At 31.5% G+C, this 26,137-nt stretch overlaps 2 protein-coding genes across 4 annotated transcripts in view; both read left to right on the top strand.

The window, feature by feature from the left end:
• LOC139489619 (multiple epidermal growth factor-like domains protein 10) overlaps positions 1–26,137 on the top strand; it is a 297,206-nt gene that overhangs the window by 124,951 nt on the left and 146,118 nt on the right. The gene's annotated exons all lie outside the window — the stretch shown is intronic.
• LOC139520657 (cell death abnormality protein 1-like) lies at positions 5,522–25,754 on the top strand. Its single transcript, XM_071313514.1, has 8 exons — positions 5,522–5,750; positions 8,501–8,701; positions 11,223–11,396; positions 17,172–17,306; positions 21,277–21,414; positions 22,289–22,432; positions 23,832–23,966; positions 25,603–25,754. The coding sequence occupies exons 1-8, from the start codon at positions 5,522–5,524 to the stop codon at positions 25,752–25,754; spliced, it is 1,308 nt and encodes a 435-aa protein (XP_071169615.1).

Below are 26,137 nucleotides of genomic sequence, written 5' to 3'. Positions count from 1 at the left end.
GTCAACACCGAATTGCTTACTACTGGGCTGGTGATACCCTCGGGGACGGAACGTCCACCAGCATCGACCCAGTTATGTAAATAGTTATCAAAGGTACCATGTTTATAATTTTGATACGCGTTTCGTCTACATAAAACTCATTAGTGACGCTGCAATCAAGAATGATAAATCGATATCATAATAACTTCCAATAGATGTGGCTACCAAAATGAACAAGCTATTGACTGTCTGATCATGATAGAAAACGAGTTACTTTGTTTTTGTTTTCCTGATATTGGTTTCTTAAGAAGTAAATATAAAGAGCCTTTTGGAAATTCATCGGGTACTGATGCTTAATTAATGATATAATATAATAGGTAAATAATAGTCAGACATCATATTGATATCTTAAAATTTCATACAACAGCCACCCAAATGAATACATCTATCACTAATTTGGTGATATATTCTGCTCCTTGGTTTTACATTTTGAAATTAGAAAACACATATGCTGTCATCCACATAACGTACTTCAATTTCATGTATACTTTTATTTAACAAATCAGAAAAAAATCATCTTCTCATATTGCAGATCGATTTAAACACATTTTTTGTAGGTTTTTTAAATGTTCAATACGTTAATATATTAGTTGATTCGTCTATTGAAAATATCTGTGCTTTGCAAACAGTGACATGTTTTAATTTTGTTTTGCTTCAAATTTTACAGATAACCTTACACCACACGGCATTGCTTCGCAAAGTTCTAGTTACAAGAAACCTAAAGGGAACGCGGAATATGCCATAAACCTACCTGCATCAAACAATTTTACATATCGTACGTGTTCCACCACAGTTTTGATGGATACAAATAGTCAAGCTTGGTGGATGTTTCAATTTTCGTTCGGATTTGCACATATAACAGATATAACAATTTACTACAGAGAAGGCTGTATGTATATATATGTAGATATAAAAACATGTTAAACGGAAATTTTCTAATCTTTGATTTATGTAAAATGCAATTCCTTGGTGTTATATATTTATCTGTAGTTGCAGTGATGACTATTTCATTAGAGTATATATGTTTTTTTAAAGTACAATATACACACAATGATTAAATTTGCAACACCTTAGTAAATGCAATGGGTAATTTACGCCAATAAACCCTAATATAATAGTGTAATAATGAACTATACTAACAAATAATATTGTATTAAGAGAAACCTCCGCTAAACTGATGATTATCCATTCTTAATTGTCATTTTTTATTGTTAGCCAATCAAACTATAGTGATAATGTAAACATGGCAATCGATCCCGCTTAAATTTTGAAGATCAAGATAAGCGAGAATAATTTGTAGTGAATGAAAGCAAACAAATAAATTTACCCTCAACTAAATTAAACAGCCACATGCTTCACTGTCTATGTCTTAAAAGTTCAATTATGATATAATAAACCTTCATTTATTTCACTACACCAATTCAACCACAAATATTTACAGTCAATGAGTTTCTATAAGTCTTTCTGGTGCCTTTCTTTCTCTTTTTTGAGAGGCAGGTAATGATAGTGGCATTAGCATTTTCAACAGTTATATTTTCGGTTATCTTAGTTGGTCCGGGTTTCAGAGTTTTTGGTATCGCGGCTTGGGTACTATAAATATAAATAATTCATTGTCAATATCAGATTTGGTATTTCAAGTATGTTTGGTATGTCTTTACTTTCCTTTGGTATTTATTCATGAATTTGATCAAAATACATCTCCATATCGAATCACCAACTTGGACTTGATAAATTATTGGTCCCACATTATGGACGATAACTCATTGTTTCCACTTGTCACTGTCTCCATAGTCACTAAATTAAAAAAAAGTAAAATCACAACAATACAGGAATCCGAACGGATGGTTCCTAATCAAATGGCAAAATGAAAAGCTCAAACACATCATACGAATGGACTACAACTGTCATATTCCTGACTAAATATGGGATTTTTTTTGTAGTAAATGGTTGATTTAACTGGTTTTATAGCTAGTTAATGTAAACCTTTCACGTGTATTACTGCCGTATAAAATTCGAACAAAACAACTTACATTTGTTCTCTTTTTGCGATTGTCTTACTTTTCTGTTTCTGTATTCTTTCATTGATATTTGGTTTCAGCGATTTTAACCTAATAATCACTCTTATTGATTTCGTTTTATATCTGTATTGAACAATCAACTTGAAAGTTTTTCTTTTACTTGTTTATTATTTACTTCAAAAAGCGTTGAATGTGTCATTCGGAGTCTGGAAATTTTTTTAACAGATGTATATTTTTACACAAAAGAATATTTGCAACTTTAAACATGACATAATTGTAAATAAAAAGATAAATCAGCAGATCGTAAGCTGATCATAAGATTTCAGATTTATGGTGATCAGCTGAGAAAGATGAGAATAAGTTTCTTTTAGACTGTCACAAAATACTATTGATTGTTACATTTTAAACAAAATGAATACCGTTATGTAAGCTTCGTAGACAAAAAATCCAAATTCATGTTCCTTATGTCTGCTGCAGGTCAATGTTCTTTTTTTTTGTATTTCTCATTAAAAGTTTTTACAGACATCTGTTTTTGTGTAACGTTCAGTTCGTAATTCATTTATGCTGGGTTTTTTTTGTACTGTCTTAAATTAATTTTAGATATTCGCTTATTTAACATTGCCATTAAGTGAGAGGTTTGGCCAGCGACAAAACCAGGTTCAAACCCACCATTTATTTTTTCTTAAAATCTGAATTAAGTCATGAATATGGCAGTTGTTATCTAATAGTTCATTTCTATGTATGTTTTATTGTTGCTTGTTTTGTTGCTCTTCGGTGTTTTTGGTAACATTGTTACGTTGTTTTCTTCTTATAGTTGATGTGTTTCCCTCAGTTTTAGTTTGTAGCCCGGATTTGTTTTCTCTCAATCGATTTATGACTTTAGAACAGCGGTATACTACCATTCATTTGACTGTATTTTTTTGTATAAAGGCACTTTATCAAGTTTATACACTGATGTCTTGATTTCATTTGTCTCCATTGATACATAAATTGGGTAATAAAGAATTGTGTTGGTGGTGGGGGTGTTGTCGATGCCAATGTAAAATCAACAGACTTATGTTACTGTTTGTAAAAGTATCAATTATTCAAAACACTAAGGACTTTCTTATGAGGCATAGATTACCTCAGCCGTATTTGGCACAACTTTTTGAATTTTTGGTTCTCAGTGAACTCTAACATTATACTTGTTTGGCTTTCTAACTTTTTGGATCTGATCGTCACTGATGAGTCTAATGGAGACGAAAAGCATGACTGGCGTATAAAATTATCAGCCTGATACCTACGATAACTATTTACACAACTGGGTCGATGCCAGTACTAGGTAACGTATCGTCCCCGAGTGTATCACCAGCCCAGTAGTCAGCATACTATGAATTTACTGTTTGCAAAAGTATGAATCTTACTAATGATTTTCTTATCACAGGCATACATTACCTTGGCCGTTTTTTGGCACAGCTTTTTGAAATTTTAAGTCTCAAATGCTCTTTATCTTTATACTTGTTTTGCTTTCGAACTATTTGATCGGAGCGTCACTGATGAGTCTTAGGTAGTCGAAACGCACTTCTGACCTATCAATTATAAGCCTGGTACATGTACCTTTGATAACTACTGGTTCGATGCCACTGCTGATGGAAGTTAGTCCCGATGGTATCACACGCCAAGTAGTCAACACTTCGGTGTTGACATGAATAACAATTGTTTGGTATTTTTTTTATAAATTTACTGTTTGCAAAAAAAGAACCATTCGAAATATTAAGGATTTTCTAATCCCCGGCGTAAATTATTTAGTCGTATTTGGCAAAACTTTTGAAATTCCGGGGTTCTCAATTCACTTTAACTTTATACTTGTTTGGCTTTAACACTTTTTTGATCTGCGCGTAACTTATCAGTCTTGTGTAAAGAAACGCGCGTCTGGCGTATCAAATTATATAATAATGTATTAAAGTAGAAGCTGTAACAATATATCATGACCCTGCCTTATTTAGAAATGAACTCTTTATTTCAATATTCATTCGTGCACTTCTTAAACTGGTATAACCCATTACTTGAAAAAAAAAAGAACTAAGTTTTGGTAAATTCGACCAACAACCAATTGTAATGAAATCTATTTTGGACTACATGACCTTATCAAAAACACTAATAAATACCTTTAGTGTCATACAAATGTTGATTATTTTAAAAGGAATAGACCTGACAATGGATAAAGTTGCAACATTGACCCCAAAATGTAGTAGTCTCATAGTAGTTATCAACGTCTTGGGTTCAAGTAAATAAAGGGAACAGTAGTATACCGCTGTTCGAAATTCATTATTCGATTGAGAGAAAAAACAAATTCGGGTTACAAACTAAAACTGAGGGGAAACACATCACATATAAGAGAACTAAGATAACTACGACACAACAGAAAACAACACTAAAATGTAACACACATAGAAACGAAAAATAATATAACAATGGCCATTTTCCTGACTTGGGACAAGACATTTTAAGAAAAAAATGGTGGGTTGAACTTGGTTTTGTGGCATGTTAAACCCCCCGCTTTTATGGCAATGTTAAATATAACATAAAAATGACAACATTACAATTATAAGTTGAATTGTTTACTTCTTAACTTACTAAGTGTTTGTTTACATCCCATAACTTATCAAAACGAAACTGCTATCATCATGATCATACGTATAGATATAATAAGATGTGGTATGAGTGTCAATGAGAAAACTCTCTATCACAATTACAATTTTTAAAATAAGCTATTAGAAAGACAACCATAACCCTGGACAACTTGCCGCCAAATAAAATAGTGTACACAAGTTTTGTACACATGGTAAATGAAAATACTTTTTTTGTTTATTATATGTTTATTTGTGAGCGTTACAAATTTATATATTTAACATACATACGTAAAATATATGGGTTAAAGGGTAATAAATATTATCATGATTTTTTTCGAAACAGGTTTGAACCCAAAAATACAGATTTTAGTATTAATTGATATACCATTCATAGATATTGTTGTGTTAACCATTGTCTATGAGTTTAGGAAAAAACACTAAGATGTAGACATTATGCATAACCCGAATTGAACTGCACCATATTTTTCGACCAACGGTACTACAAGTAGAAACAACGAAGATACAAAGGGGACATTACAAATGAAACTATAAAAACAAACAAAACCATAGGCAAAAGTTAAAGTAAAAACAAAAAAAAACATTCATAATACAAAGTTACACAGGAAGCTAAAGCTTATAATTCATAACCTAAACCACAAATCATCGTTGTGCTCAAGTAGCTTATGAATTTTTATTTCTGAAGAGTCCCCATGTTTACTTTTTAATTTGAAAAACATTAATAGGCAGATTTTTTTTTTCATCAAACTTTATAAATTACCAGTTTCCAAAATATACTTACAAGTTGACAACTAACATTGAATCAGAATAATATGTATTACAGTTGCTAAGCGTATGGACGGATTTAAATTATATGTGACCAACACATCAAATATTCCGCCTGATGGTTATCTCTGTTATGAAGATCCTTTTCCTGGTGGATTTCCAAAATTCCCAAACATCACTCAGACAATACCATGTAATCAACTAGGAAAATATGTCGTTTATTACGATGACAAAGGATCAGATGAAGGCAACCGCATCCCAGGACCCATTGTTGAATTGTGTTACGTTGCCATCAAAGGTATGTTTAGTATAATTATGAAAACAACCGTCGTTCTTTTAAATCATGCCCGAATTGCTTCTTTTCCTTCCTTGTAAATCTTGTTGAATATAACTTAAGATATTAAAATTTCCGATTGGATTCTGTTGAAAAGAAAAGGCAATCAAAACCAAAGAGTTAAATAAAAAAAGACATCTGCTGAATAAAATTTCGTCTTAAATTGAAATTAACTTATATTTAATAGACCAAGTTCATAAATAATGTTGAATAATCAAAACAAAAATGAATCCCTGATGACGAAAAACGCAATCCCGAATTAGGGAAAGTTAATGTGTTACTAAAATTCTCAAATAAAAAAAAGATTGAAAAATTATAGAGATTCTCGTAAGTGTATTCAAATGCAAACAAAAACACCAGGTTTTATCCGCCGTATTCTACATAAGGAAATGACTGTACCATCAAGACTAGGCATTGCTTCCAAACCGTTTTATGTGTTTGGGATTTTGACTTTTTAAATTTTAAGAAAGAATTAATCGTTTCGAATTTCCCTTGAATTTTGTAATTTTTTGTAATTTGGCTATGTTCATACAACTTGTATGTATACAGAACGAGACAAACTATGCTCACATCAATTGATAAAAACTGTTCGAATATGATATCTTAATATGTGTGCGCCAACACAATAATCATTCCTCATTATGGTGGTTGCCAATCGTGCAGCAGGAACTATTCAACCTTCTTGGTCGGCACTTGATCCAAACACCAGATTTTGGCGAATAATACGTTTCTCTGTCCTGTGGACTGTCGTTAATATTTTCATTTCTTTGCTTTTAATTCCTGCTTTTTCCAGTTTTCTTCGACATACTTTGCAGAATTGTCCTTTTGCATCTTTGCCCTTTTTGAATTTCGAATTGATTAACTGAACTGTAAAAACATAATTCTTAGAAGATGGTGGATGCATCAATATTGAGACTAGAATAGATCATGTATGATTATTTCTGTAGGATAGAAAACGTGTTTAAGTTCTTTTGCTTATTCCTGAGTTCATAAATAATAAATATAATTAAGAAATAATTGATGCAATCTATACTTTATTGTTGTTTTACTATGGGTAAATATATATAAACATATATAATGCCTACCCATGTTAACACTACAATTAAGTATAGATTGCATCAATTATTTCGATTCTGATTAGGACAATTAAGGTTATTTTTATGTCCGATGTGTATAAAGTGTAGAGTGTTTGTGTAGGCTCTTCTATGAACCTTCCTTTTTGTTTTTAAACAAGCAAACGACTGGCAATGTAATTGTTTTGTCATAGGAAGAAGTTTTTTGAACAGCTAGCCTGAACGGTTGTCATATCCAGGTCAAATATGTCAATGTCGAATTGCAACACATTAGTCATGATAAATGAATTAGTAACAATGTGTACATCATTTAAGAGTTTGGAAGTGTTTTAAGTTAATGAATTATCTTAAATACATGCCAATTGGATCAAATTCATTAATCTGCAGTAGTCAATATACGCATTTGCAAACAAAATTTATTGGATTTAGAGCATGGGTTTATTCACAAAGCGAAAGAAGCACGTCATATTAGAATCATCAATAAGTATTATTATCATAAACTAATCAAATAACACATATATAAGCAGTATACTACACAAAATTGAGAATGGAAATGGGGAATGTGTCAAAGAGACAAAAACCCAACCAAAAAGCAGAAAACAGCCGAAGGCCATCAATGAGTATTCAATACAGTGGCCCCTTAACAAAAATGTCTGCACGTTCAGTGATTACGAACGTCATACTTAACATATTAAATTAAAAATCTTACAAGAATAATAAAGGCCAGAGGCAACTTAACATTATTCAACACTTAATATTGCTCCGAGGACGCTATTGCCTTCATCTGATCCTTTACTATCGTAATAAATGACATATTTTCCTAGTTAATTACAGGGTATTGTCTGACTTGGTACGGGCGCAAAAATGCAGTGGGGTTAAACGTGTGTTTTTATATCTCAACCCTCCCCTTATACCGTAAGCAAATGTAGAATACACATCAATATGCGCAGTAAAACTCGGTAAACAATAGTCAGAGTCCGATATAAGAAAAGGTAACAAAAGAAACGAAACACAATCACAATAATAAATTAACAAAGGACTACTAGATGTTACTGACATGCTTGATCCAGACTTTAATTAGACTGATTGAAAGATTATGTTTTCGTCATATGAATATGAAGCACAATCCCTCCGGTTTATGATTTAGTATCATACCATCATAAAATATGTGACAAGAACATAACCCGTATCATACCAACAAATTGTTTTAGAATAAATGTGTTCATTTCCTATGCACAGACCCTATGAGTGAATCAATATTAAAAACAAACAATGCCATCTGTTTAATATTTTAGTATTTTGATTAGCATGTTTCAAATCGGCTATAATGTTTATACAACTAACATTTATGTTCTAATGAGTACATATTATATCATATATAAGTAATAAAAAAGACTAATTAATGGCTCTCCCATACCTCTGTCTTTGTCACAGAAATATGGATCGATGACGGTATAGTGACGTTGAACTTTATAGAATAATAATAATGAAAAAAAAGTTGATTTTTTTTCTTCAAATAAATATAATTGGACCCTTTTTAAACACAACGTACAAAATATAAAACAATATAACATGTATAATAAAATATGATAATTCTATAAGTATCGTTTTGTAATAAAAATTGTATAAGTTATATTTCAGGTTGTGCAATGAGTTATTGGGGAATCAACTGCGACAATTATTGTCCCGAAAATTGTCTAGGGCAACATTGCTTCATTGGAACTGGTTCCTGTGTTTGGGGATGTAATGCCGAAAACTGTTTTGGCAATAATTGCAATAGAGACACATCAATTTGTACCGAAGGTTGTAAAAAAAACCGAACTGGACTTTACTGTAACAAGTGTAAGTATTTGTGCATTTTTGAAATCTATTACAAAACAGATTTTACAACAGTTATGAATAATCGTTTGATGTTGGTTGACGCCTATATACTATATACTATATACTACTATACTTTACTATAGTATAGTATATATATATATAGTATAGTATATAGGTTGACGCCGGCTTTGGCGACAATTGATTACAATGCTGTCTTATATAAAATTATGAATATGAGGCTTTGCTTTTGACAAAAGTAGAAAAGTTAACAATTGACGATTTTTTTTTCATTGATTCATTTTTTTTTTTATTTTTTATTTGTGTAAATAGAAACTTTCATCTGTTTGAACATTAAGATGAACATGGTTCCATCTTTAATGAAAGAAATACCCAGACCCGCAACTATATGGATGATATTATTGCATAAAAGATAATAACCATCACTCGAAGTAAAAGATTCAAATTTTTACCCTTTTTTATCACTATTCCATGGCCCCATTGCTTTTTATGTTAAATTCCCCCATTTCAAGCAGGCACACCTCCTTTGTTTTAAGTTCAAATAAAGTGGCAATAATTGCAGGTCAAAGCAACACTTTATGGTGTCTTGTTTTGAAAATAATCAGCACACCTGTAATGGCATATCAGAATGAACTGGTCCCCAGAACTTCGGATATACCAAAACAGGTTCTTCTGATCTGACAAACAGACAAAATGTACCCTCTTTTTTGGTGCAATTTGGTGCAGTTATTTTAATATTCATAATTATAAGTCAAAAAGTGTTCTACAATGATCAACAGTCCATCAGCTTACATTTGATACCAAAAGAAGTATTCTACATATTTTGAAAGCTACACTCATGCGTAGAAACCATTTTGTGTTAAATATGTACTACTTTCTGGTATGTGCTTTCTGGCCCGGCCCGAATTAATGGTGTTTTACTTTTTTTTTCCTGAATTCAAGCTTTAGTAACCATGTAAACCATGTATAGAAACATAAAAAAAAAAAGAATTGTGTTTGGAAAAACCCAAAATATGTTTATGACTCAGAATTGTTTTACTGCTATAAAATGTAGGATTATTTTCCTACAACTTCATATTCAAGGTAATTTTTTCTTCCCTTTTTTCATATGTAACCGGATGTGACGTTCTATGATTTGGTGGTATTATAACTATAATTAGACTTTTTTGTTGAATAAACATACTGTGAAATTGCCTTTGTGAAACTGGTTATTTCAATCATTCCTTTCAAGTTTTGTTATAATCAGTTCAATCGTTTGAGAAAAAATGTAATATAGCGTAAGACGATATCTACAGCATTTGGAACAAAACATCTCCAAACCGTATATTTGTCATTTTCTCAAACATTTTATTTGAGACCAGTCAATCAAAATTTTAGTGTAGATTTCACACATCTATGCAAGAAATGAGATAATAAATGAGTAATTGAAGTATTTAAAGCTGAACGAACAGTCCATACAAAAGTTTACTGATTTAATGGAGGTTTCAATAAGTCCTTACGTTGAACTTAAACTTGCTCCGTGCTCCTGTGCTGTACATAAAATGCTTCCCTTTAGGTGAATTAATTAATGTTATCCCTTCAAAAAAAATCATTTACTTATTACTATATATTTATTTTTTAAAGTATTATTCAGGAAAATAAATTTGATGAATTTAACACAGTTTTTAACTAAAAGCACTTTTTCTGAATACGTATGAATTGACATCAATTATCAAACGTACCCACATGAGTGTATGCTTATATGATCAACACTATGTCTTACTTACAGGCTACTCATCTTGGAAACAGTACTATATATTTAAAACTATTCAATCAATCATAATCGTAAGCAACCAACAATTATCAATCCAATATAATCACATGTGTTAGAACATAATGTCGTACGTGAAAATAAGAATCAGTATTTTGAATATTTCATGAAACTTTAGATTTAATACAAGTACATTAAACTATTTAATAAGGCATTAAATTGTTTCATTTGTTACCCTTTTTTTACAAATGGGGAAAATAACCGAGTCCGTTTTATAAAAAGAAATAGATTGCACCTGGTTTAACTTATTTATCAGCAATTCATGTTTTAAACTTCACTTTAAACTTAAACTGAAAATTACCAGAATGTATGATAGTCAACATTGTGTTTTGCAATTGATATATATGTAATACTACTGGGTATTGCAATATGTACTACTGAGTCAATGCTGGTGGAAGTTAAGTTCAGGAAAATGTAGTTATTCCAGCCACTTTTGCTTTGTTTAAGAGTGTGCTAAAATACCTCAAGACTGTCTATTTTTAGTAATATTTTATTAAGTAAGATAATAAGTATTAACAATATACGTGTTGCGGTAGAACAAATCCATAACAAAGACGTTAAAAAGCAAAAACCAGAACCACTTGTAAATGAAAACAATCATGCATCCATTAGAAGTCAACAATGATTTACATGCGATACATTTGTATCTGCTCCGATCACCATGGCCATCAATATGAATAAAAAGATTCACGCTATATACATCTTTTATAACAGATAATATGGCAACTGAAAGTTTAGTCTCGCAATATCCAAATGGTAGTGAACCTGTGAATAAAGCAAATGATGGATATAAGATATCATGTTCAAGAACACAGGGACATAATGTAAAATTTCAGGTTGACCTCAAAAAAGAAAGCATTGTGACAGGCATTTATATAACATTAGGTGGTATGTTTGTTAAATTTTTATCTTTTGTATGTCTTAACAAAGAAAGAAGACTTTTATCACACTATTTAGTAGTTTTGTCACCTACAATTGTTTCATTATTATATAATAGAAATTGAACACAGCTAATTCCATTTTTCTTTATTACGTTATTTATTTCCATTTCTATGGAAGGAAATATCCGCCATAAATATACAATTCTTAATTTGCGAAATAAAATTTCTTCATTCATAACATGTATTTCTTAATTTGTAAAATGTAATTTCTTAATTTGTAACATGTATTTTTTCCATCCGTTACATGCATTTCTATATTTCTTGATTTGTGAAATGTAATTTCTTAATGTGTAAACGTATTTTCTTCATTCGTTACATGAATTTCTACATTTCTTAATTTGTGAAATGTAGTTAATCTTATAAACCTGTTTAACCCCGCCGCAATTGTTGCGCCTTTCCCAAGTCAGGAGCCTCTGGCTTTTGTTAGTCTTGTATGATTTTTAAGTTTAGTTTCTTGTGTATAATTTGGAGTTTAGTATTACTGACGTTCATTATCACTGAACTAGTATACATATTTTTAAGGGGCCAGCTGAAGGACGCCTGCGGGTGCGGGAGTTTCTCGCTACATTGAATCTCCATTGGTGGCCTACGGCTGTTGTTTTCTCTATGGGCGGGTTGTTGTCGCTTTGACACATTCCCCATTTCCTTTCTCAATTTTACTTTATTTGAGTCACGTTTTGTGAGATGTGTCTGTGTAATTGTTATCAGCTAATGAGAAGTTCCGTTTCTAAAGAAAACATACAAGTTACAAATCAACATGTTACAAATCAAGAAGTTTGGCAAGTTTAGAAATACCAATAAAATAGTACACGAGGTCGCTGTGGAGCCATATCAACTCGTACATTCGCAAACTCGTACCAACTATTTCCAACTCGTATTTCTACCAACTCTCACCAAATAGTTTACGATTTACATCCATTAAAGTTGTTATATTCTTTTCTATAATATAAAAACATACACATAAAATTAAGTTCAACTGCATTGATTAGTAATCTGATGCAATAAGTTTTCAAATCAGTAATGTCTAAAGTTAACCATTTCAATTGTCTTAAACAATCAGCTCTATATCCGGACACGGTTTAAGACGAATCGAGAGTAATCAGAGCGTAATAGCTCTTCGTCAACAAATGTAATGCCGACGCCGGAAACAGCATACCTATTTCTCGCTTTTTGACTCCGCCAAGCGAGACAAAAATTGAACATTGATAGCTTAAAGTTTAGTTTCTTATATGTTTGTGGGCTGCCCAACAAAAATGCTGTTTCCGGATTTCATTGACATCTTGATTCGACATCATACCTGAAGATTTGATGGAACGATGTTAACTAACATAGATACTTTAAACCTACTAGACGAATATATCTATTTTAGTTTATTTAGTTATTGTTCTGACTCTCTCGCTTCAAAAATATACGGGTTGTCATTTTCCCTATCGAAGGTCGGTGGTTTTCTTCGGACTCTCTAGCTTCCTCTACCAGTAAAAACTGGCCGCCACAACATAATCCAAAAGGGGCACTTAAAAGTGGCGTTAAATCACTAACAAGCTATCAATCGATTTTAAAGTAACGAAAGACTTTCATATATAAACTAAATAGAAAAATCTCCTTGAACACATGTTCAACGCAAAGATCAGTGAAAAAAAATTCATAGGATATTTTATACAGTTATTAAGATACTATAACAGATACGAACCAAGATTAAAATAAAACAAAAAAATCATTCATTTCGCCCTTATTTTCACAAATTAAAAGTAAAACTCAGTTGATTGTGATGTTCAAAGTGCAGTACTGATTCTTGGAATCTATATCTATTTTTCATTAAACAACCCAATTCTTATCTAGTTAACAAAAGTTTAAATTTTTCGAAAAACTAAGGATTTTCTTATTCCAGGCATAGATTTCCTTAGCCGTATTTGGCACAATTTTTTGGAATTTTGGATCCTCAATGCTCTTCAACTTAGTAATTGTTTGGCTTTATAAATATTTTGATTTAAGCGTCACTGATTAGTCTTATGTAGACGAAACGCGCGTCTGGCGTACTAAATTATAATCCTGGTACCTTTGATAACTCTGTATGTCTGAGCCTTTTGTCCACTAATCAGGTGCCAATCAAGCGAAATTTTTAAAGGGGATTCAACACTTTCAAGTCAAATAAAAAGGGTCGTCCCAACCATATGTTCCCATACAAAAGTATTATAAATCAAACAAAAAAGGGGGATCAACCCCCGGAACATCCCACCCCTTCCAGGCCGCCACTAACTTATGATCACTGATTAGATCATATCATATTATGTTTTAGTACTCTATTATAAGAGTTTGTGCCCTTGAAAAATGATTTTTACCTGTTACTTGCATAGCGTTTTTCAAACCTAAAATAGACTGAGACAAATTATTTTTGGCAAACATAAGTCAATGTCATTTGTTCTCTAATAATTGGCATTCATGACCCATCTTCTTCTCTTATATGTAGCCAAAATTGTCAACTGACTCCATTGATTAAATTTTTTGGCAAATTTATGAATTTTTGCAGAAAGTACGATAGATAGAGAGCAGCAATAAAAGACAAAATTGCTTGTCAAAACAAGATCTACAATTAAGACGATAATAGATAGCACACTTAATATAAGATTATAAATTATAAAACAGTCGGATTGCAATAAAGGTGAAATAAATATCAAGATCACATATGTTAACCAGTTCATAAATTTATGCTCTTTGGACCTCTCCGTGTCGTTCTATTAAACCAATGTCTACAATTACGCTGGTTACTTAACCACTTACAGTCATATCTTAACAATCTGCACTCACTATGTTCCATATCTATGATCCGAACTTGTAGTTCCTAGAAGAAAAGACACAAAAAGCATTCGTAATAGTATATTAATAACAAAGCATTTTGCTTATATAAAACGCTAAGCATGCAATTCAATACACAAAGGGCTTACAAAGATGAACTTCAAATCATAGATAAATCCAGTGCGTTCCATAATATATGTAATGTCCTCTAGCTGAAATATCAAATAATTGTTGATTTCAATGGTCGCATATATCGCAATGAACTGAATAAAAAGATATCTCAATTGAACAATAATGTTTTTTTTCCATAGATTATCCTGCACCATGTAATCGTTAATATAAAAAAAAGCGTCAACCAATTTTACCCACTTAAAGATGTTTACATTTCCCGTACCATTTCATTATGCACCTTTTTAAAACAGAACCTTCATTTGAAATTATTTTCATTTGGGTACCCCATTGCAACGTTTACCTTTATCCTATCATTTTCAGTGTAAACGTAATGCTCTATAATAAACACAGTTCGACAGCATGTATTATTATGTCAATTATGGTTTATATTCAAACTTCAGTTTAATTCATACAAAAAAATCTTTTTATAAGTTCGATTTTATTTATTTAGAATTGACTACAAAGAATGGTATGCATAGTGTTTATGCTTCAAATACAAGCATCTGGACGGATGGAATCGTGTTATATAACGAAAATGTTTTGCCTCAAGAAATCCATTTCAATGAAGTTTTCAGATATTTGACTTATTTACCTACAAAACAAGGTTTATCATTTGACCTGGAAGTATGCGAAATTGGGATTATTGGTGAGTATTTTTCTGATAGCATTTTGCAAAGCTTTTGAATGTTGATACACTAAAATAAAATTAATAATACATACTATGCATATGTGTGATAATTCTTACAAAAATTCGACACCTTTACAAAAACTTGAAAACAAGCATTGGTTTAACTTAAGTTCTATCAAAGGTTGAAAATCAATTCAATTGACAAAATAACCACCATATGTACTTATGTGACCATGGCAACAAGCTCCATAATTGCATATGAGAGGGGTTTACACTTTTTAACATTACATCGATTGATAAGCAAGTCGTCTAACTTTTTATTATTATGATGAATAAAGACACTACTACCATGAATGCCAAACTTTAAGTTAACACAACAATTTTAAAAACTGATAAAAAAATTGAAGATTACTTTCAAGTATCGATATATAAATATCTATGTAAACAAAATATAATGCTGCAAAATTATTTGATAACAATGTATATCAACTTTGATTACTTGTCAAAAGATGTGCTATAAATTATCTCCAAAAAAGGTTTGCGACTGCAATTATTAAATTTGTGCTAGTTAAGTTCTCCTTGGCCGTCCCATCTGTTGTAGGAACTTTGTTTTTCTTGTTTTATCTCAAATAGTTAAGTACGAGTTCATGTTTTATTTTATTTAAATTTCACAAGCTCTTGTACATGTCTTTGAGAAAAATAAAATTGAGAATGGAAATGAGTTATATGTCAAAGAAACAACAACACGACCAAAGACCAGACAACAGCCGAAGTCCATCTATTAGTCTTCAACGCAGCACGAAAATCCTCAACTTGCCCCTAAATGAAAGTGTGTACCAGATCAGTGCAAATAGACGTCACACTTAACTTCAAAACATATAATATATAAGTATATATATTTCTTAAAGACATAGGTGTGTGCTTAACTTTCAGAATTGTAAGACTTTTGACGTCAAATTTGGGGTATTTTGATATGATCAAAAAGACATAAACATTATGAACATGCCAACTTCTAGGGGTGTATGATATCTTTGTTAAAGATAGTTCTTCATTTTAAGTATGCTTCTGGTGTGTGGTTAAATTTTAATTTGACTTTTGAACAGCCAAAACCTTTTTGTTCAATCGATTTATTGTAATTATTATTCTCTGATATTTTCATGTTTTGCTTTGTAAAATTTTAGAATTGTTTGCTTTACAAATCAAGACTTGGCATGTAGTGGAGATGAAATTTATATTTTAAAAGGGCTCTGTCAAATCTATAGTGATTGTGAAATCATTCTTATTCCATGGATACCAATTTGCCTGGATTACTTGGGTAAATGGAAACCACGAATTAAAATGTTCAACGTTGTGAATTGGCGCTATGATTAAATCTATTATCCACGAATATGCAAGTTTTCCTCAATCCATTGGTTCCATAGGATATAAATGAATCAACATTTGAAGTACATTGAAAAGATTTTAAAAATATTTGTCATTTGAAATACATTGTATGATATCATTAAGAATATTATTAAAAAAAAAACAAAAATTAAATATTGAATTATTCTTTAAACTCAAATACTGAAAATGTTGAAGTGATTTAATGCACATAATTTAAAATTTCATTGAAAACCCAAATGATATGAACAATTTTACGACTGTACACATTCCTGCAGTGATTTTTTACGAAAACTTCAATATCTAAATTGTTATACACTACGGATATTTGAATAACACTTCTATCGTTAGATTTCAACGCTAAACAGTTTTATGGGATTGTTAATTACTGCATTTAAGGCTGTCGACATTTTCAAACAACCGATCATTAAATATAGAAATGAAAACTCTAGTTTAAGCAGACTAAAGTGATAAGAAACTTGATAAGAAAAAACTGATCAAATCGTAACTATCGCGGGAACACACAAACTGAACTGACATAAAATATCAATGTTAAAATAAGCTGTTCAGTTGTCATTCAAAACCGCATTTAAATCTACGACGATTTCCAAAACAAAGGACGCAATAGCGATATTATCAAAATGTTGGATTTTATCGACAATATATTTGTTTGGTCTAGTGGCTTGAAATTTTGGGAGAAACATTTTATGAAAAAAACTTTTTCCTTCTTTTACCTTTTTTATCTTTAAGGTTGTCCTCCTTCACAGTATGGTCCGGTTTGTGATCAAAAGTGCCCAGAAAATTGCCACGGTCCATGTGACCTTGAAACCGGTCTTTGCATATTTGGTTGTTTACATGGATGGACTGGTGATGAGTGTAAAAACGGTAAACTATTTCAATAGTATATTGTATTTCCCATTCTATTGTCTTTCGATGGACAAAAGCTTTCTATCATCAAATTAAAAAAGTAACATACATAAACTTTAAATATATTTTATACCAATACGGAACCAGTTTGACAGAGTAAATTCAAGAGAAGTAAAGACCTCGACAAAAGAAAAGAAAGGTACATACAGTTAATAAAATCATTACACGAAAAGCTGAAGATTATGTATCACTATAAAAATACTGATGGTTTGAACTTGAAATCGCTTTTTGGGGTAATTACGCGACACGCATTATAGGCTATTTTTCATCACCACAATTAGAGACAACAAAATGCTTTCTTCGTTATTTGAGTTTTAATGCAAATCAAATTAATAGCACATCACAATCACAGACAATTACGACAAAGTTAAACGCTGAAACGAGGAATTAATCAATTTGATAATGAATGCAATATCATTAAGGTATCTTATCTATTGTATAAGATGCGCATGTAATAATAAAAGACTCAATACATATTTGAAAATCAACAGCTCACAACAACACTAGTAGAGTAAATAAAATTATAGAGGGAACAGATGAAAAGAAAATACAACATTCAAGATATTATCAAGATGCTTGATTTCTTGATTGACAACATATTTGTAACGTTCGGAGGACGTGTTTTTCAACAGACTGTCGGCATCCCAAATGGGAACAAACTGTGCCCCTCTACTTGCCGACTTGTTTCTTTATTATTATGAGGCTGACTTCATGCAGGAACTTCTTAGGAAGAAAGATAAGAAGTTGGCAATATCCTTTAACTCTACTTTCCGCTATATAGATGACGTTCTTTCACTAAACAATTCAAAATTTGGTGACTATGTGGAACGCATCTATCCCATCGAATTGAAGATAAAGGATACTACAGATACAGTTAAGTCGGCTTCATATCTTGACTTACATCTAGAAATTGACAATGAGGGTCGGTTGAAAACAAAACTTTACGACAAAAGAGATGATTTCAGCTTCCCCATTGTGAACTTTCCATTTCTAAGTAGCAACATTCCAGCAGCACCTGCATACGGGGTATATATCTCCCAATTGATACGATATTCCCGTGCTTGAATTTCCTATCATGATTTTCTTGATAGAGGGTTACTGCTCACAAGGAAGCTATTAAACCAAGAGTTCCAAATGGTAAAGTTGAAATCATCCCTTCGTAAATTTTACGGACGCCATCACGAGTTGGTTGACCGTTATGGAATAACCGTTTCACAAATGATATTGGATATGTTTCTTACGTCGTAACTACCTTCCCCTTCCCTTTCATGAATGTGACCTACCGAATAAGACTATTTACCGGATTTGTAATCACATAAGCAACACGACGGGTGCCACATGTGGAGCAGGATCTGCTTACCCTTCCGGTGCACCTGAGATCACCCCTAGTTTTTGGTGGGGTTCGTGTTGTTTATTCTTTAGTTTTCTATGTTGTGTCATGTGTACTATTGTTTTTCTGTTTGTCATTTTCATTTTTAGCCATGGCGTTGTCAGTTTGTTTTAGATTTATGAGTTTGACTGTCCCTTTGGTATCTTTCGTCCCTCTTTTCAACACATATTCAAAAATACAATAAAAAAATGAGAAAGGAAATGGGGAATGTGTCAAAGCGACAACAACCCGACCATAGAGTATGCATGATTGAGCTGTATTAGTATATGCTAGACATGGTATAACCCTTGAGAGAATAAATAAAATGACAGCGAAAATTACAGCTGTTAACCTATTCACATAAAAAATTACAAGAATTATAAAAAGGTAATTCTTCAATGTTTACATTGCAAACAAAATATGCTTTATTTGACACCTTGTATATACTACAGCTATTCTCCGTTATATAATACGTATATGGGATACAAAGGGAAATTGTATTTGGCTAATTTCCTTATATTAACCTTTTTATGTGTCAAAAAAGGTGAGTCAATTATACTTATATATTAAAGTGTTTTTACAGTAATGAAATTCCTTTCAATGCGAGATAGAATATGTTGGCATGGTGTTTTTTCAACGAACTTTTCAATATTACTGTCGTCTAATCATTCAGATAACCCGATGTAAGATAATGTGGCAAAATGTTTCCAATCTATGTATTTGTATCCTTTCTAAGACATTTGGTTTTTCGAAACCGGAATCGATTACTTAACATCAACAACTTGTAAAGACACAAACTACTTAAAGAAATTTAGAAATTCTGAAAAACGAACCATTTACGTAGAACTTGCATTTTTTCAGATTCGTAAACTGTTTCTTCTTGCTTATCATTCACCACTTGTTAGAATAAATTGTTCACAAAAACTTACAAATTAAGGGATCGAACAACAGAGCAGTTTTATCTGTGATAATAAATTCATTTCAAATAGATATACGACGAAGGTGTATGTGTGCCAATGAGTAAACTTTCCATTCAATTCACAAATTGTAAAAATAAACCCTTTTAAGCGAAAGTACGGTCTTCAACACGGAGCATTGGTCCTCATCGAACAGAAAGGTATAAAGGACCCTAAAACGAACCAGTGCAAATCCATACAATTAAGAATATTTAAAGCATGCTTATATAGGTTCGAATAATTGAAAATAGATGGACACATCTTGTATTTTATTTCTTATTTCTGAAAGCAACGAATTCGATCGTTATTTGATTTTTCATATAATATTTGGATGGTGGAATATGTTACACACGTGTCCTGTTGTTTTTTTTTGCAAATACATCGTTTGGAGTATAATCTCATCTGAAAATTTTACATTGAATATCTATGATGTATTAAATCATCGATTTGTACAGACCCAAATATTTTTGGGAAAGTGAATATACAGCTATAAAACCAGGCGTATTCTACATTAGAAAATGTCTGTACCAAGTCAGGAATGTGACAGTTGTTATTAATTCGTTTGATGTGATTGGGCTTTTGATGAGTGAATTTCCGTTTTGAATTTTCCGCGGAGTGAAGTATAATTTACTTTATACTTGAATTCGTATACCTTTGCATCAAAACTAGAAGTATGGCGAAAACAATGCTTTAGAGAGTCAATATGTGTGATTGTGTATAATGTATAATTCGACCGAAGGTTTCTGTTTCTAATTAACACACCTCCATTTCAAGCAACTGTCAAATTCCTATCATTTCACCGAATAATTTTATTCCACAAATTTTCTATTTTTATTATGTAAACTATATGTACTTCTCTTAAATCTTTATTAAATTTTGGCTACAGAATGGAAACAAACACAATCAGTCAATAAAAAAACATGCTTATTTTTCTCTGCTTAATTAAATAAAATTTTCTCTTGAATCTAAATTTTCTTCAAATTCGTTTCTTAACTTTTACTTTTTGCAAGAACAATTTGTAGATCTTCCATTATGACTAGAACATAATCAAATCACATTACATTGTGAGTACATACTTTACGTTGTTTTACCAAAAAGGATAACATCTTTCCAAACTCGTTTTGAAAGATAAACTCATTTTTATCAAAGTATTGTTTTTTTGGTTAAATGAATCTCAATGGTTTAAAAAAAAAAAGGGCAAAATATACCAGAGGAGGGCGAAAGATACCAGAGGGATATTTAAACTCATTAATCGAAAATAAACTGACAACGCCATGGCTAAAAACAAAAGACAAACTGACAAATAATAGTACTTAAAACACAACATAGAAAACTAAAGACTAAGCAGCAAGAACCCCACAAAAAACTGGAGGTTATTTCAATTTAACAAATTACCTGAAACTAACCAGACAATTTGTTGAATTTTGTTTCAAAATGTGAGTCATTTTACATAATGACTGTCAGTCATTTGATTAAAATGCCTGTCAGGGTTATTCATTTTAAAGTATTTCAAAATTACCTAAAATTTCAATCAAATTACAAAATGCTTGTTGCATATCCATGTTTGTATGTTCGACGTTTTAATTATTGCTTTATTTTACAGCATGCAAATCGGGTAAATACGGTAGAGACTGTCAACAGACATGTTCACCAAACTGTTTAAGTCCAACATGTAATCGCGTGACTGGAGAATGCATTGGTGGATGTAATGACGGATGGCAAGGATTCAATTGTTCACAAAGTTCGTGTCATTTCCAAGCATTATTGTTTTCCTTATGATTGAACACCAAAAAAAATAATTAAACCTGATTTACATTTTTTTTCAACCCAGAAGGGATATTTTAATTACATAGAAATTGATGAAACTCAATTATCTGATTAGATCAAATCAGTAATAATTTGATGCAAACCTTCCTATTCTTTAATAAAGAATTTTAAGGGTTTTCTATTTTGCAATCTTATTGGTGTGCAAATTCGTTGACCGATGCACATATTGAATGAATATGCTATCCGTACTATTAATGTGCGTATATAGTTATCAAAGTTACCAGGATGATCGATATTGTTACAACCCTATTTAATTGATAAAAGAAGAATTTGATTCGTATTATTACATTGTCGTGCTACAACCATGAAATTACGACACATCTCATTTGTTATCATTGTTTTTCGGTGCATTGTCGTGACATAAAATTTGTCATCGTAGGCATTACTATTATGAATGTTGAAATTAATTACTCCTCAATTGTTGTTGCCAAATAAAATCTACCGATTCTTTTGAAACATTTATAATTTAATGTAAACATAATCCTGTACTTAAATATACTTTCAAAATATTGTTCATTCAAAAGAAGTAAAATCACAAAAATACTGTAATTCAAGGAAAATTCAAAAAGTCACTAATCCAATGGGAAATTCAAATGATATAACACATTAAACGAATGGACAACACCTGTCTTATTCCTGACTTGGTACAGGAGTTAAATTTACCAGTTATTTAATAGATAATACATTATTTTTTTTAAATACCTGAATTTGTGCGTTTGACAGTTTAAACCTATTTCGGAGTTTTATTCTATATCCAAAATCATAAAGGATTCATTTATGTTTTTCAGAATGTCCCAACAGTCAATTTGGAAGAAATTGTTCAGAAATTTGTGAGGGATGTATATCAAAGTTATGTGATCATGTTGATGGATTGTGCGATGACAAAACTGTCTGTGAGCCGGGTTATGTAATTGGAGAGTACTGCAACAAACGTATGTATAGTAATGACTTTTAAAAAAATGAGCATATATATGTTTGTGATATAATAATAATATAAAAGAAAAGGAAAATGAGCAATACTATAATTATTTTAGCAAAGTACATTGACGATAATGAATGGCAATGATAACAACCTGCTCTGTTGTAATACAAAAACCAATTTTATTAAGACATGGTTTCCAACTTTAAGCTCCGACTGACGCTTAAAATTCACCACGCAAATTATTTATATTCAACATAAGTTAGTTCAAATTTACAAAATTAAACCATAGATTTGAATGTTTTATTTCTCTGGTGTAAATGTGTTAAAAACAAAATAGAAAAAAACGACGTGAAACTAATTGATGCCACTAAATAAAAACAAAATAAAGAGAGGTAAAGTATTATATATATATATATATTGATATCATCATGGTATATGGTTTCCTACAAATGAAAATGATGTTTTCTACAATCAATAGTTTATGATTTATGGTTAAATGTATTACAAACTTAATTTTGAAATTGTGGGAAACAAAAAATAGAAATATAGTAATAACAAAGAAACCAAGGCAAACTTGACCTTTGAATGATTTTGCTATTTCTAAAGTTCTTTTGAAGTTAAATAGCGTGTGTATAGTTTTTCAACTCTAACGGTCTATTTTCATCCTATGCTCTTAAATATTCGACTCAGAGCTTCCTGGTGAAGGTTTCAGTTTCCAAATGAAGTATATTATATTGCTACTTGAAATCATCAATTTCCTACACCTAAGTAGCAATATACCCACTTCACCTGCATATGGGATATATACATTTCTCAACTCATTCAGTATTTAACATTGTAAAACTTTACAAGTGTCTGAGCAAAACGTTGATGAACTAGGAGTATGCCTAAGAACGTCTCGTCCCTTTTCTATAAAAATTCCTTGAAAGATACCAATTATTCTTGTCTTTTATTTTTGCTAATGTGTTCTGTCTGTATGCCATTTTGTTTTTCTGTGTTCACATATGACTGCTGTATCCCTATTTTTGACAATATAATGGAATTTCATGCTGTTGGCATACAAGTGATAGGTTTAGCGAGCTAAAAAACCGAATCCCTGCATTAAGTTAGAAATATGATAGTTGTTTTCCATTTGTCTGATGTGTTAACGTTTGAGACTTTGATTTTGCCATTTTATAAAGGACTTTCCGTTGTGAATTTTCCTCTGAAAACGGTATTTTAGCTTTTTTACTTATTTTTCATATTATTTAACTTTTATTGCAGTCGGTTATAATGTGAAACTCGGAAAACATGCTTAATAGAGAGAGAAATGGTATATACTCAGTAGATGTCAAAGTTTTTATAACGATTCAAGTTTGTATCCGTGAATATAATTTTGTCCATAATCGTTTCATTTGTGAATCTTTCAGCCTGTGAAGAATGGTATTTTGGTAATAATTGTTCGATGAAATGTAACTGTCTAGACCTACCATGCAACACATTTGATGGACTGTGTTCGCCTGAAGGTTGTAAGGAAGGATATCATGGGAAATCATGCGATCAAGGTATGGAACCAAAAATATCATTATAACAACATTCCAATCTAGACGAAAGCGCTATATTAACTAAAATAACAACCGGATGGAACATAAAACATGATCTCGATTCACTTTTCATGAAGATTATAATTATAGAGCTGTTCCTTTGATTTCTTGTTGTCCTTGTTGGGTGTTTTTATGGCCCCGCAACGAAGTTGTCGGTGCCATATAGTTTTACCCTTGTCCGAAATTCCGTCATTCCGTCATTCCGCAACAAACCATTATACGGAGTTTTTTTTCTAAACGCCTTCAGATATTGGGCTGATTTTATGTATGTGAGTTAACCATAATGAGTTACAGATCAAGTTTAAGTTTCGTTCGGCTTCACTATTTTTTGCTGAAATTACCGGCTTTGGACTTTGAGAAATTGTTGAAACTCACGGTTATACGGATTTTTTTCTAAACGCCTTCAGATATTTGGCTGATTTTTTATATGTGAGTTAGCCATGATGAGTTACAGATCAAGTTTAAGTTTGGTTTGGCTCCACTATTTTTTGCAGAAATAACGGGCTTTGGATTTTGATAAATTGTTGAAAAATCACAGTTATACGGACTTTTTTTCTAAACGCCTTCAGATATTGGGCTGATTTTTGGTATGTGAGTTAACCATGATGAGTTACAGATCAAGTCAAAGTTTTGTTTGGCTCCACTAATTCTTGCCGATTAAACGGGCTTTAGACTTTGAGAAATTGTTGAAAATCACAGTTATACGGACTTTTTTTCTAAACGCCTTCAGATATTAGGCTGATTTTTGGTATGTGCGTTAACCATGATGAGTAACAGGTCAAGTAAAAGTTTCGTTTCGCTTCCCTAGTTTTTGCCGAAATTATGGGCTTTGGACTTTGATAAATTATTGAAAATCACAGTTATACGGATTTTTTTTCTAAACGCCTCCAGATTTTGAGCTGATTTTTGATATGTGAGACTACCATCATGTTTGTGTCCACATGTGTTTATATTGAAATTGCAGATTTTTCAACTTTTTGGGACGGGGCCGTTCGTGTCGCTGTGACACATCTAGTTTCGTTTTATTTCTTTTCTGTGTATGTACTGATTTTGTGTGATGGATATATATCCTATATCCTTTGTTATTATATTCAATGTACGTTACAAGTATCGAGAGATTTTTAGTAACTTTGAAGCTAAAGTAAAACCAAATTGAACTTTGTTATTATAAAGTTTAAAAGTTAAAGAGGTTCTACGCATCCATTTGCTCATTGGATAAAACAAGACATGAAGTAAATGAAAAAAGCCACTACAGAATTGTATATGAAGGATTTAAAACAGATCTGAAGCTCATCCATTTTGATTTGGTTGTTCTAAATTTGTTCGAAAAAGAAAAGACAATCAACAGTATACGAAACAAACAAAATGAAAAAAACTAACGCCACCAAAAACAGTTGCTCCGAAAGGGTAAGCAAATCCTGCCTCATATGAAGCACAACGTTTGTTGCTTATGTTAGAACAAACACGGTGATACATTTTGTAAGTCTTATTTGGTGATTCACATTGGAAAAAAAAGTACTGGTTGTGGTTATGACAATTAGGACATGTCAATCATCATGTTATTCACGTTTTAAGTAAACAAAACTTATTGTTTCAGAATGTAACAGGGGATTTTTCGGTCGAAACTGTGAAACATACTGTAAAGGATGTGTATTGAATATATGTGATTCCATGAATGGATTATGTTATAACAACACTGACTGTAAATCTGGTTTTATTTTAGAGAACTACTGCAACAATAGTACGTAAATGATTAGTATTGTGTATTATTCCGTACTGAATGCATCAATCCTTTTCAATTCCATTTGTGTGTGGGATATTTTAAAAAAAAATTATGATACAAATCTAGTTGACAGAAATATTAATATTATGCAAGGATTTGCTATTGTTGTACGATTAATCAAACACTTCATAAGACGGAAACATGATTTCTATTTTCTCTTGCAGATGTTTTACGATTAATCAAACACTATTTATGTATGAGAGGGCAACATGATTTCGATTTTCTCTTGCAGAAATTTGAAAATATGACGAATACTTTTATTTTGTATAGTTTTAGAGAAAGATTCCTTTTATATACAGAATAAATACTTATTTTGTGCTAACGAAGGGCAAATTCGTCTAGCAATTTT

This window comes from Mytilus edulis, chromosome 1 (genome assembly GCF_963676685.1).
Source record: "Mytilus edulis chromosome 1, xbMytEdul2.2, whole genome shotgun sequence".
NCBI lineage: Eukaryota > Metazoa > Mollusca > Bivalvia > Mytilida > Mytilidae > Mytilus > Mytilus edulis.
Note: the sequence above shows the minus strand (reverse complement) of the source record. Positions and strands in the feature narration are given on the sequence as shown.